The following is a 14,436-nucleotide window of genomic DNA, read 5'->3' as shown; positions in this document are numbered from 1 at the left end:
CATAACGAACCATCATTGGACAAACATTCAGACACTTTTCGGCTGGACTGCAGGCAGTGTTTACACAAAGCAGAGACTGAGGAGAAAAGTTGCCCAAAGATACAACCAGCATGGTGAAACAACTTTCTAGTAACCAGAAAACTGCAGCAGCAGTGACAACATAAACAGACATAGTAATATCTATAGCATGTGGATTTTTTTCCCCAGGTTTGTGTTGATGTTTCTGTGGGCAGAAATAATCAGCACCATTTAACTTTTGGTTTTGGACTTTGTCCCAAATATCTATAAAATATGGATTTTTTCCCGTTCTCGCTGTAATTGTCCTGTTTCCATAGAGATGTAGGACTTTATAGTGCAGCAAAAAATGAGCCCACAGTGAGAATAAATATGACAGGAACAAATAAAAACATTTAGAAACTACTTGGATATCAATTAAAAACATGGATTTTATCCAGTATTAAAATCTGTGGGCACTTGGGAAAATGTGGTGCACGTTTATTCCAGGTTTTTTACAACTTTTTAAAAAACTGAAAAAAAAAAATTTGGGGGGGGGGGGGGGTTATTATAACTTTGTTTCACTGCACAGAAGACATATTTAAGTTCTATCTACTTCTAGCAACGGTTGTTCTCTGTCCATAGAGGTGCAGGACTTTTTATTTCAGTAAAAAACAAGTAAAAAATGTGACAGGAGCAGAATTACGTCCAGAAACTGCTTGTGATTCTGCAGGTTGCAGCACAATAAGATTTTAGATGAAAGAACAGCCTAAAATATGACTTCCAGTCTAAAAATGGAGGAACTGACTCTTTTTTGCTTCAACTAAATCTCTCTGAGTTCCATCATGTTTGCAGTAACTGAAAATGTGCTCACGTTTGTTTGTTCTCAAAGCGAGCATAATTATTCAAACTCATCGTCTCTAAAACTTCTGTAGTGTTCGTGACATTTGGTGAGCACTGACCCAGACAGCCGATGGTTCCGTCCAGGCCGATGTAGTTGAGGTCTGCCTTGGCGGCCTGCCGGTCCCGGGGGTCCTCCTGAGTCCAGTCCTGCATGTCGAACACCTTCTTCTGGCGGTACACTGCGTTGGAGTCAAAGTTGATCTTGGCATCCATGCACATCACTGTTGACAGGCAAGACAAGAGATTGTGGCGTCAGAGGACTCGGTTCATGACACCATCTGCAGCAGTGACAGGTTTCCTTTTTTCCTTCTTTTAACAGCAGAGAGGGCAGGATTGGCTCATATGACAGGTGATTCAAATTTTCACTGGATATCTGTGCTGTCACGGACGACGGCAGCATTTCAGGGATGATTTCACATCTGCAAAGGGTTTCACTCCCTTTAAGGATGTTGAAATCAGTAGCAAACAACGCAGAATGTTAAAAAAAATGGAAGTTTAGAGTGCCTTCATCTTAAAACAATATGTGGAGAAGGGCTTTCTTAAGAGTAGAATGCTAATTTTTAGATGTGAATGGATCATTTTAACAGCCTGTGTGGTTCAATGAATACAGCGATGCCACATGGAGGTGAGACTAACAGTTAAGCCTTGATTATACTCCCCTGCAGAAATGGGGGCCACAAGAGGATAATTATACCACTTTTCTACTCTGCTTGGAGAACTCCATTTCACACATGTGCAGTAGGTCATATCTACATATCATATACCGGTACATGCAAAACACTGTCCTTGTGTAGTTGCAGACAAGTGTTGGGTTGAATACATTATTTTGGATTGTGGAAAATGACTAAATTTGTCCCCTCGATCTTCACAAACAGGTGAAACATTACATCGTATGCAAAGTTACTCAGGTTTTCATATGGATTGCAGATATTGCTGCATTTATCTGTAATTTAATGCTTTTTAGTCAAAAAGAAGATTTCAGATAAACTCTTTTACCATTCATGAGGTTTCTAGAGGTACAGATATCTACCCTTCTGGCTGCAGATATCCACAATGAGAATATCTATATTAATATATCAAGTAATAATTATTATTTATAACCAGTCATAACTCTAGTTGAAGATATCTACATTTTGCTTTTATTTTAAAATTGTCCAGACCATCCAGAATGAATGTAGATATTATGAACTGGAATTGTGATAAATCAAAATGTAATTATAATTATGGAAATCTGAGTTTTGACATTGCATATTTCTGTCAAAACCTACAGCAAGTTGGAGGCACTTTGCTTTTCAAATACACTAAAACCGACTTTGGATTGCTGGGCTTTCTGTCGTCAGTATATACTTCATAAGGTCTGTATCTTGCTACGCTAAGCGCTGTGAGATGACACATGTTGTGAATCTGCACTACATAAATAAAACTGAATTGAACCAAACCGTAACTGCACATGATGAGTCGTTTTACCACCATGACCACAAATTCCGTTTTCTTAATGACGTTATCTTCCACAGCAGCTGAAATGCTTTACTCGACTAATATCCAACAGGAATACAGCAAATATCAGCAGCATTATGCACAACAATTTAAACTAGCAGGGATATAGGTTTGTTTGTTCGGTTTTTAAAGGATCGATACCAACATCAATTATTGGTAGTCAAGAAAGACAGAAAACCAGTAATTGGAACCGATATGCATTAAATGTATTGTTTCAACAGCATGTGATAGCAGAGAACCTGTCATTCATAACTAGACTTTTATATTAGTAACAGTGACTATAATTGAATATGTAAAATAGAAATAGGAGTGATTAAATTAGTGTACTGATGTGGGATCCACTGAGATTAATCAGCTGGTCAGTCTATTTTCTTAAAGCTGCTGTCCGGAGTTTGAATCGCAGCGTCTCCCAAAACATTGTTGGTCCCTCCCTCTGATTTCGCCCCTTTATTTGTGCACGCGCGCAGTACATGAGAGAAGTGCCCGGAGTGCTGCAGCATATGGCCTGTTTTGCTGTTTTCCCCTCTTCTGCATTTAGTACATTTAGTAAATAATAAAGGAATTACGTTAGAATGCTGCATTGAGTCTAACTTGTCCTAATACCAAAATAACATGAATCTGCTAGGACGAACGAGTAAAGTTTCAATATGTGATTACACTCGTGTATCCCTCTCGATGACGTTGTTTATCAAACTTAGTGCATTTACGCGTGTATATGTGTTACATTGTTTATTTATTTCTATCTAGAGTTCAGAATTGCATGACTCCTCTGACGAAGAGTATGTCCCAGACGCCCCAACATCTTCCTCCAGAGGTCGGGCATCTAAACGAAGCCGTCAGGCGGGCTATGGAGGCCGTGGTCGGGGAGCGACGCGAGCACCCCGAGCCAAAAAACGTCCTGCAGTCTCTTGGCCTGACAAGCCGTGGGATTGGTAACTTTTCTGGAAGTTGCTGATCCCTGATGCTCTCTCCTCCACAAGCAAAACAAATGTGCGCGCGGTTGCGTAGTGCGTAGCTCGCCCACCTCTGCATGGGCTTGCTTGCTGTGCGCGTAACCGTTGACTGACAGCATGACAAAGCTGAAGCTCGAACTTGATTGGTCGGCAGCAACCGGCGCTTTTTGGAATAACATGGGGGTCTATGAGAGGAAGGCGGAGCTCATGAATAAATTTTCATATCGCGTCATACTAACATTATATTATAGTATCGAAATAGACTAACACATTTAAGCTTTGTTAAACAATGATACATAAATTGAAAACAAACAGAAACTCCGGACAGCAGCTTTAATATTTCAGTCCTTCACCTTTATTGTCCTCTAAGATCTTACAGCTTTATTAATTATCATTTTCCAGACTCTGTTTCACGTCAATCTGTGGTTGCCTTTTAACTAAGCGGCTACCCGTTAGCTTAGCAGATCAGCTGTGAGAGAAGCTAACTTCCTGGTTTGTGTTTCTTGTCCAGTCATTTCTGAGACCACAGAGTGACTACAGACAGAGAGACCTGAAGTAGAGCCTTTAATTTATCATCAATAATCAAAAAAATGGCAAATATCGGCCACGATAATCAATCTATCCCCGATTCAAACTCATCACAGTAACATTTGAGGTATCTGCAAATGTCTTTCTGACTTGTAAAAATGTGAATTACTGTTGAGCTGACTGATTAGAATGGCGTAGATTTCTAGAATAAAAACTAGTCAAAAAGACATTGATGATAATTCCTCAGCATTTATTAGAGTTCCTGATGTAACTCTAATAAATGCTAAATTGACCTGCCATAAATGCTCTCATCTGCAGTGCTGAGCCCAGGAGGAAGAAGCCAGTTTGGATATTAAACCAGATCTCCCCCACACTGCTCACTTTTTATAACACATAATAACACAGCTGTAATTAGAACATATAGTCGCCCCAGAGCACATCTGATTGGTCACATTCATACAAAAGCCCTTGAATTGCAGGACAAGTCATCAAAAATATTCCTCTGGAGGTGTTTTATCACAAAAAGACATTTTGCAAAATCACTTGGACAATTACAGCTTCCATTAACACACTTTCCTCACCTTGGAAATAAAGATTCCTTCAGCTATCTCCAAGTCAGATATTATGTTAATAAAGAAGTTAAACAAATGGAGGATACCAATATCATGATTATATGCTATAATATTTAACTACTAGGAGGAAGAATGGGGCCTGAGGATATCTGAGGATGAATGGATTCATATGTCAAGGTCGCCAACACACTCTGGCTTAAATAAAATATTTCTTGCCTCCAAAAATTACTATTTACATAAAAGGAGCTGGCGAGGATGAACTGAATGCTGGGGCCAGCGCATTAAAGAAAAGTGTCCGATCATTTGCATCTTTGTGGAAAGAGATTGCAAAAGTAATGATGAAGTCGATTGTTCTTTTGTCGGTATTGTATCGGGACAAAATCAGGGTAAAAAATAAATAAAAATCAGACACAAATGACAGAAAAAAGGAAAAAACTCCTTCAATGAAATAAACTGCATGAAATATTATGCAAAATACAAAAAAATAAATTTAATTACATTTTCCACCTCCGGCTCCAGTGGAACGACCTTCTCTTTTAAACTCAGCTTTAATTCTTTGCTTCAAACTGTTATCTGTGCAGGAAAAGCTGCTTTTTTTAGTAGCACTGTGGCTCTATAGCAACAAAAGCACATCAGCTTTGCTCAAGGGCACCTCTGCAATAACTGGAGAAGAAAGAAGAGCATTCACTTATTATTATTCTTGTTTTTTACTTTTCTCATTCAGATTTGATGAGCTTCTAGTGTCTAACCGGCATCTCTTATCTGGTCTGAAGGAAATTCAAGACTAATATTATTATTATTAACTGGACTTGTGTTGTACACTGCAACTGATGTAATCACATTCTTGTTGTGAATATTTAAGTCAGGATGGACAAAGAAGAAACATCTACTGTGTCCTATTCACACCCATATTTACACTCAAATTTGCTGACACTTGCCTTGCATATGTGCCTGCATTGTTTTCATAAAATTGTTCAAAACAGAAAGAAGAAAACAAATATCATAAATAAAATAAATGATAGAAAGAAAATGGCAAAAAATATTATAAAGCAAAGCAAAATATATGTAATTTCTATTACATTTTATAGGTAATGTGAGTATAAAATGTAAATAATTTTAGTTATGTTCAACGAACTAAAACTCAAATATGACATTTTTTGTCATTAGAAACTTATTTGTTTATGCCTTTATGTTTTAATAGTGCTTCTTTACTCAAATGCTGCTTTTTTCATTAGTTTCTGCTTCAGAAAAGACAATTTTAAATAGTCGGATTCTGAGAAAAACTTTTAAAAAGCAACAACATTACAAATTAGCAAAACAAAGCTACGGCATTTTACTACGTCAAGCCATTTTAACATTGAATAGCAGACTTTAAACATCTGAAATTTGAATGACAGATATTTGTCAAGTCAAAATCACAATTGTACTTCAGATATCATTATTAAAAGGACAAGTAGAAATCTGTAATTCAATTTGCACTAGTCCAAATAATAATAGTAGATGTCTCATAAGTATTTCCACTTGATATTGGTCCAATATTAGTGGATGAGATTGTAAGAAAACACAGTGAAAAAGGCAGAAAGTCGCTTGGGGAGAATGAGAACTTCATGAATTAGAGATTTGTAGTTAAAATTTAGCAGAACTTTGGCATTAGGCTGCTCTGAAAAAGCAGTTTTAATCAAATAAAGTAGTATTTTGAGTCAAAATGAAGTCAAAACTCCAAATTACGATCTCTGTAATTATATTTTGACATCAGAATTGAAGGTTCAGATTAGGGATGTGCGCGACTAGTCGTTTAATCGTTTAACCGCCTACTCATTTATTAAACCTTTAGTATTTTACTAGTCGGTTAAACGCTGCATTAAGCATCATGCACCTTGTCCCCGACAGGGCGCCGCCATGCAGCTCTATGCTTGGGTGTGCGCCGCACGCTCGTCCCGTCTGGGCTACCTGGTTGATCCTGCCAGTAGCATATGCTTGTCTCTTTTTTCAACCCCCGCTATCCCCCTCATCATTAGCGGTGTTTTGACCACTCCAGCTACACCCACCACGTCCCTTCCTGCCACCCCGAAGCAAAGCATCGGCTCCAGTATGTGCTGCTTGGACTGTCATGGCACACCGACCCGCTGCCGTTACGCACAGACGCAGCGGCACTTTCTGTCTCAGTGAATGACTGAACATCTTCATCAGAGGGTGAATATTCCTCTTCAGAATATGAGTAAGCCATTACTTGACAAAGTACTTTGTCAGCGTTGACCAGACCTCTCAGTACGGTGAGTTTTCTCACTCTAAAATGTGCCGTCTTGCGCTCTGATACGCTCCGACGACGAGTCTCGTCTCCTCGGTTTTCAAACTCTGTAAACTCCAAAACTTTGAATGAAAACACGCCCACAACTGATGCTCAGATTGAAGTTCCAGACGTCCGCCATCTCCTGGTGTACAGTACATGAGGCACACCAGGCAGTGTATTTGAAGCTATGGCTTGTTATGTTCAGCAATGTTGCTTGTCGCAATATTGCGACTTTGGCGCTTAAAGGGTTAAATTGCAAATTTTCCGAACCGACCAGTCGCCAATAAAATTAGAGACTAGTCGGTTCGTAAATTAGTCGAAATTCCCATCCCTAGTTCAGATATCTACAACTTCATTTGGACTAGTTCAAACTTAATTTAAAATAATTTAGATACACTGCACTTCAGCATTAAAATCTCTACCTCCTCATTATCTATGGCACTGTGCCTCTTTCTATTTATCTGTTGTTTTATTTAAAATAACTGTTCCTTTTTTTAATGTCTTACTGTTATTGTACACCTTTGAGTACAGACACTTTGCATTTCACTGCACATACTGTGTGAGTATGTGAAAAACAAAACCTCAAAGGGGCCAAGTGGATATCTGCAGCAGAACTGATAAACCCCATGTGTAATTTGTCTTAGGAAGAATTTAATTAAGAATATCTGCAATACATAACCAGTGTGGCTACACAGCTAGCCATATTTTACACTATATGAAGCAGAAAGAGAAGATAACCACCTTTTCTTTATAATAATAACCATTAATGACCATTTTCTTGAAGTGATATGACGTTAATCGAGCATAAGGACCCAACTTGTCATCAGGCTAATGTGAGCGCTGCTGGTCTGATGGTCATTAACTGTACCGGTGTCCGTTAACACAAAGGTCAGCTCTTCATACGAGTGTGTTGCAGAGCTGCCATCCCTGCCGGAGGAGCTCATCGCTGTGCATTAGACAAAGTCATTAACTCTGACTCCCCGACCATTTCTAAAGGCTACGCCGGCATGTGGACATACGTTCGGACTCGTGGAAACACAGCAAATTACTGATTTCAGCAAACAAGGTTTCACGTCTGGACCAAAAGGCTGCTATTAGTCTCTGTATATGCAGCAGGGAGGCTGTTTTTGATGGCTAACACAAATAATAAAAACTTGATAAACTGATGATTATTTTATTATAAATTAGTTTTCTCTGTTTGGGTTTTGTTTGTTGTTTTGGGATTTGTGGACATTAAGAAAACAAAAAGGCAAAAACCAGACTGATCCTTGAAGATTTTCAGACTCCGACAGATGCTTAAAAAAAAGAAAAAAAAGAAAGATCTGATTAGGTCAGCATTCCCAAAGCAGACGCACAACTCAGGCTTTTTGACGTCTCTATCAGGTCTTGTGTTTTACTGCAGAATAAAAATACCCGACACCACACTGGCATTCATTAAAATACCATAATGGGCTCTTTTTGCTGTATAAGGGCGATGTGGCGGAACATGTATAGAAACAGACACAAGAGAACAGCAGCGAGTTAAAATTCTGCTGCATCAGTGACAAGTTTTAAATGTTATTTTGTCGCTGAAGCCTGAAGAGACTGTAAATGTGCACCATTCTACTCGTTTTTAAACAATCTCCCTCCTTCCTGTGACAGCTCGGCTTTTCACTCGATCTTTCGGAGCAACACATCCATAAACACTTCTGATTTCTGCAGATTTTAAAAGCTGGATCTGAGACCACATTCGGCTGTGATTGTCAACGTTGTAATCCCGGGATATGAAATGTAAAATGCATTATTTCACGTGTTAGGAGTGTGCGTACCGATGCCAGAGGAGTCCTCCACCATGGGGTTGATCTCCACCATGGACGCGTCGTACTTGATGAACACGTTGTACAGTTTGATCATGTTCTCTGCTGCCTCGTTCACCAGAGCCGGTGGGAAGCCCATCTTCTGAGCAACCTGCAAGAGACACACAGAAATGACGTTTATTTACAGAGGTGATTGATTTAAACAGTGGATCTAATGACAGATGACAGAGGAATGTCTTTAATTTGCATCTTTCTGCTCATAATTTTTGGTTTTCTAGACAGTTTGAGTCGGTCTCACCTACAGCTGAACAACTATTAAATTTTTGCCATTTGAAACAATGCAATGGCTGTAAATTAGGTTAAGTTATGCAGCAGGACTGATGCAAGTTTTTAACTTTTGTGTCAATGACTTTAACCCATGGGTGTCAAACATGCGGTCCACGGGCCAATTCTGGTCCTCCAGAGGGTCCAATCCGGCCCTCATAGTGTAAAAATTCCAGAGAAGACATTAACTGCAGATTGTAAATTAGTAAAACTATAAATTTAAAATACTTTATAGACCATGGCAAGTTGTTTTGATCAAAAAGTAAAATACTAGATTGTTCATTGTTTCTTTATTTTGTGTCTCATTTATGTAATATTTTGTCAGTTTTGTTAATTTCCATCTTTTTTGTCTGACTTTGGTCGTTTTGTTTCCCTTTTGTCTTGCTTGTGTTTTTCTTATTTTTGTCATTATATGTTTTGTGTATTGTTTTTCCCATTTTGTATTTTTGCCTTGCTTGTGTTGTCTACTTTTTTGTTATTTTGTTTCTTGCTTTGTCATGTTTTGTCTTGTCTGTGTCTTTTGTATATTTTTTCGTCTCATTTTTGTTGTTTGTTCATTTTTTGGTTATTTTGTAGCTTTTTTGTCGAATTTGTAGTCTCTTTTATGTTTTGTTTTGTTTCAGGTCATTAGTCTCATTTTTTGTCATTTTGTGTTTTGCTTTGTCCGTTCTTCTGTGCATTGTGCTTGTCGTTATGTGTTTTTTTGTTTCTCTTGTCATTTGACCATTTTTTGTTGCTTTGTAACTTTTTTCTAATTTTTTTCTCTTTTTTGTTTTATTTTGAGTTGTTTCTCTCATATTTTGTAATTTCTTTCTCCTTATTGTCATTTTGTGTGTCGTTTCTGTAATATTTTGTGTTGTTTTTGGTGGGAGTTTTGTTGTCTTTGTCTGACTTTTGTTGTTTTGATCATAAAGTAAAACACTACACACGTGGACAAAATTGTTGGTACCCCTCAGTTAAAGAAGGAAAAACCCACAATTCTCACTGAAATCACTTGAAACTCACAAAAGTAACAATAAATAAAAATTTATTGAAAATTAAATAATCAAAAACAGCCATTACTTTTGAATTGTTGATTAACATAATTATTTAAAAAAACAAACTAATGAAATAGGGCTGGACAAAAATGATGGTACCCATAACTTAATATTTTGTTGCACAACCTTTTGAGGCAATCACTGCAATTAAACGATTTCTGTATTTGTCAATGAGCGTTCTGCAGCTGTCAACAGGTATTTTGGCCCACTCCTCATGAGCAAACAGCTCCAGTTGTCTCAGGTTTGATGGGTGTCTTCTCCAAATGGCATGTTTCAGCTCCTTCCACATATGTTCAATGGGATTCAGATCTGGGCTCATAGAAGGCCACTTTAGAATAGTCCAACGCTTTTCTCTCAGCCATTCTTGGGTGTTTTTGGCTGTGTGTTTTGGATCGTTGTCCTGTTGGAAGACCCATGACCTGCGACTGAGACCAAGCTTTCTGACACGAGGCAGCACATTTCTCTCCAGAATGCCTTGATAGTCTTCAGATTTCAACGTACCTTGCACACTTTCAAGACACCCTGTGCCAGATGCAGCAAAGCAGCCCCAAAACATTACTGAGCCTCCTCCATGTTTCACCGTAGGGACAGTGTTCTTTTCTTCGTATGCTTGGTTTTTGAGTCTATGAACATAGAGTTGATGTGCCTTACCAAAAAGCTCCAGTTTGGTCTCATCTGTCCAAAGGACATTCTCCCAGAAGCTTTGTGGCTTGTCAACATGCATTTTTTCAAATTCCAGTCTCGCTTTTTTATGAGTTTTTTTCAGCAGTGGTGTCCTCCTTGGTCGTCTCCCATGAAGTCCACTTTGGCTCAAACAACGACGAATGGTGCGATCTGACACTGATGTACCTTGGCCTTGGAGTTCACCTTTAATTTCTTTGGAGGTTGCTCTGGGCTCTTTGAATACAATTCCAACGATCCGTCTCTTCAATTTGTCATCAATTTTCCTCTTGCGGCCACGTCCAGGGAGGTTGGCTACTGTCCCGTGGGTCTTGAACTTCTGAATAATATGAGCCACTGTTGTCACAGGAACTTCAAGCTGTTTAGAGATGGTCTTATAGCCTTTACCTTTAAGATGTTTGTCTATAATTTTTTTCGGGTGTCCTGGGACAATTCTCTCCTTCGCTTTCTGTTGTCCATGTTCAGTGTGGTACACACCTTTTCACCAAACAGCAGGGTGACTACTTGTCTCCCTTTAAATAGGCAGACTGACTGATTATGAGTTTGGAAACACCTGTGATGTCAATTAAATGACACACCTGAGTTAATCATGTCACTCTGGTCAAATAGTTTTCAATCTTTTATAGAGGTACCATCATTTTTGTCCCAGGCCTGTTTCATTAGTTTGTTTTTTTAAATAATTATGTTAATCAACAATTCAAAAGTAATGGCTGTTTTGATTATTTAATTTTCAATAAATTTTTATTTATTGTTACTTTTGTGAGTTTCAAGTGATTTCAGTGAGAATTGTGGGTTTTTCCTTCTTTAACTGAGGGGTACCAACAATTTTGTCCACGTGTGTATACAGTATATTGTTCAGTTCCAGATACCTGTGATAATAATTTGGAGTCATGGTAATGTATGGTAAGTTATTATGCTGTGATTTTACTGGCCAGGCCCACTGGAGCTCAAATTGGGCTGAATGTGGCCCCTGAACGAAAATGCATTTAACACCCCTGCTTTAACCCTTAGCTGTACGAGTGATTGGACCCTACACTCTTCCATAAGTGTGTCAAAAATGACTAGCATAAGAATCAATGTATTCTTATGTCATTTTTGTCATTTTGCTCAGGAATAATAAGTTGTATTATTGTTTGTATTATATTTTTGTACCCACAAGTTTGATTTCATGTTAGAAATGTGGTTTTTTTTATTTTACAACAGATTTTGAACATTTTGATGATTGAAAAAGAAGAATATTACACAGAACAGCAATGGAAGAATGCCAATCTTCATTTTGTTGACATTTTTCCACTCTTTTCCTCTGGCTGATCTCTGTCCCTCCAAGTTTGTGTATCGGCTCTTGTGTAATATTATCAGTGATAAAGATGTTGGGGAAGTAATGCAAATTTTACTATTTCTTTAAAAGTATGAAAGGTACCTTAAATCTTAAATGGAATGCTATCAAAAACATGTTTTTTGAGGAACAGCTGGAAAATGAAACGCTAAAAACTTTTCCTTACAAAGACATTGCCATTTTTGACCGACTTATGCATCAAAAGGTTAACCATCACTGCTTGTGACAGTTCCACTTTTAATGGTATTGTGATGGCCCCAGCCATCCTGAGGTTAATTGGTGGGTCAGGCCTGGCAATCAGGGGCACCTGGGCCCGGTGCTCCTCCTTGCCCTTTAAAGTCTGCTCAACTCATATCTTTGTCTCTCTCCTCTCCTTAGGACGCCACGTTGGACCATCTCTCTCTGTGGTGCGGTGAACCACTAGATTTATATAGTTTATTTTGTGTAGAGTAATACATTAATGTAAAATAAAGCGCTATATTTTTGTATAACTCCTGTGTCTTCCACTTTGTTGTGGCCCTGTGAGCCAAGGGTGCATAACAAGTGGGGGCTCGTCCTTAAAAAAAAAAAAAAATAAATAAAAATATTTTTTTTGGCGATCAGTGTGTTTTTGTTAGTTAAATTGTGTTTAATTTGTTCAGTTTAGTTCTATTTTTGTTACAGGCTTTTTGTTTTTTTTCTTTGGCCTGTGCTGCCGCACTGATTGCGTAATTGGAACCCGGTGCGCACCTGTTGTGTGTGCTGCGTTTTTGTTTGTGGAGACGCAGGAGTTGGAAGCTTTTGTTTTTGTGATTTTTGTGATCCCACGAGAAGGTAAGTACTGCCCCACTTTATGGCATTTTAGGGGTCCTTCGTTAGCCTGTAGTGGTGTTTCCCACAAGGGGATCCACCTATTTGTTTGATCAGGGCGGTGGTGAACGTGGTTGAAGCTATATGCTTGGGAGCGCGCCGTGGGATTGGGGGTGTTTATTCACCTTCTGCCCATCGGTATTTGGCGCATAAGAACCACCGCATGTGACTGCCAAAAGACCAGGCGAGAGTGAGCTAGTTCTTGGTTAGGTAGTGAGGACGGGGGACTCCTGAGAGTCATGTTGGCTCTCCGCCCACTTTACCTTCTGTGGGGTGTGTGCTTGAATTCTGTTCGGTTTCATATTTATTTGATTTAAATGTTATAGTTTTTTTTTCTCCTTTATAATGGCTTCACTTTCAGAGTTTTATTCCGGCGCCGTCAATAGAGTTTTTGCAATCCTGTCAAAAGAAACTATTATTGCAAATAGCTTAAACACTATGGCATTCAAGTTTCTGGTAAAAGTTCTAAATTGGAAATTTCAAATTCTATTATCGCCGGACTGACTGAAAAAGGGTTCCTGGGAGAGGGAGAGCTCCAGTCGGGTTTTCCTGTAAATTTAAAATCCGAATTGACTCCTACACTCTTTGATGGGTTGACGTTTGAGCAGCGTAAAGAGTTTGATGAATTTACAGTTTGAGCAGGAACAGATGAGAATAAAAGCTGAAGCAGAAAAAGAAATACAATTGGAGCGTGTTAAACAAGAAATTGAAAAAATGAAATTGGAGTTACAACAATATAAATTAAATTTTATTCGTGATGGGAAAATTCAGAATGATGTGTCTTTGGGTGATCAATCAATTTCCACTTGTTCTGGTAGTCTTCTGGATATGAGTTCAAATTTTAACGAAAAAGACCTGGATACTTTTTTCGTTCTGTTTGAACGCATTGCAGACGCAAAAGGTTGGCTTGGCGCTGATAGGGTCCTCTTGTTGCAGTCCGTCCTGACAGGTCGCGCACAAGAGGCCTATTCTGCTCTCAGTGCAGTAGATTGCCAGGATTATTTAAAGGTGAAGGCCGCAGTGTTGAAAGGCTATGAACTTGTCCCAGAGGCATATCGTCAAAAGTTCAGAAATTGGGTGAAAAATGAACGTCAAACACACGTTGAGTTTGCTCGGGATTTATTGTCCCATTTTTGTCGTTGGTGTTCTGCTTTGGACGTAGACACCTTTGACGCTTTGTCTGAGTTAATTGTTCTTGAGCAGTTTAAAAAGTGTTTGCCTCAGCGTGTTGCAATCTATGTAACTGAGCAAAAACCAAATACTGTCCTAAAAGCAGCTGAACTTGCTGATGACTTTGTTTTGACACACAAAGGAGCGCTTGGGGATATTTTTCCGCCTCGCTTTAAACCTTTGAGTAATGAAAGTCGCCCTCTATACATTGCTCAAAATAGGTCAAATACATTTAAAAAGGAAACAAGTAGGTGCAATTACTGTCAAGCTTCTGGCCATTGGAAGAGTCAATGCCCTGTGTTAAAAACAAGGAACGGACGTAGACCTTTACCTGGTGCTCCTGCTTTGTCATGTTCAAGTAATAAATCCATTGAAGTTGTTGATAAAGGTTTTGCTCCGTTTATTCATGACGCCCGTGTGTCCGTGCAGGGTAGCGAGCAGAGCATGCCCATTAAACTTCTTAGAGACACAGGTGCAAAACATTCCTTCATAGTTTCCTCGGTGTT

At 38.8% G+C, this 14,436-nt stretch overlaps 1 protein-coding gene across 1 annotated transcript; it reads right to left on the bottom strand.

Moving 5' to 3' along the window:
• Positions 1-864: 864 nt before the first annotated feature.
• Positions 865-8,710, bottom strand: LOC110970700 (succinate--CoA ligase [ADP-forming] subunit beta, mitochondrial-like). The gene is made up of 2 exons (XM_022221000.2): positions 8,546-8,710; positions 865-1,118 (listed from the first exon to the last, which is right to left on the bottom strand). Exons 1-2 carry the CDS (start codon positions 8,670-8,672, stop codon positions 865-867), a joined length of 381 nt encoding a protein of 126 aa, XP_022076692.1. The 5' UTR covers positions 8,673-8,710.
• Positions 8,711-14,436: the final 5,726 nt, after the last annotated feature.

The sequence above is a fragment of the Acanthochromis polyacanthus genome, unplaced genomic scaffold, assembly GCF_021347895.1.
Source record: "Acanthochromis polyacanthus isolate Apoly-LR-REF ecotype Palm Island unplaced genomic scaffold, KAUST_Apoly_ChrSc contig53, whole genome shotgun sequence".
NCBI lineage: Eukaryota > Metazoa > Chordata > Actinopteri > Pomacentridae > Acanthochromis > Acanthochromis polyacanthus.
Note: the sequence above shows the minus strand (reverse complement) of the source record. Positions and strands in the feature narration are given on the sequence as shown.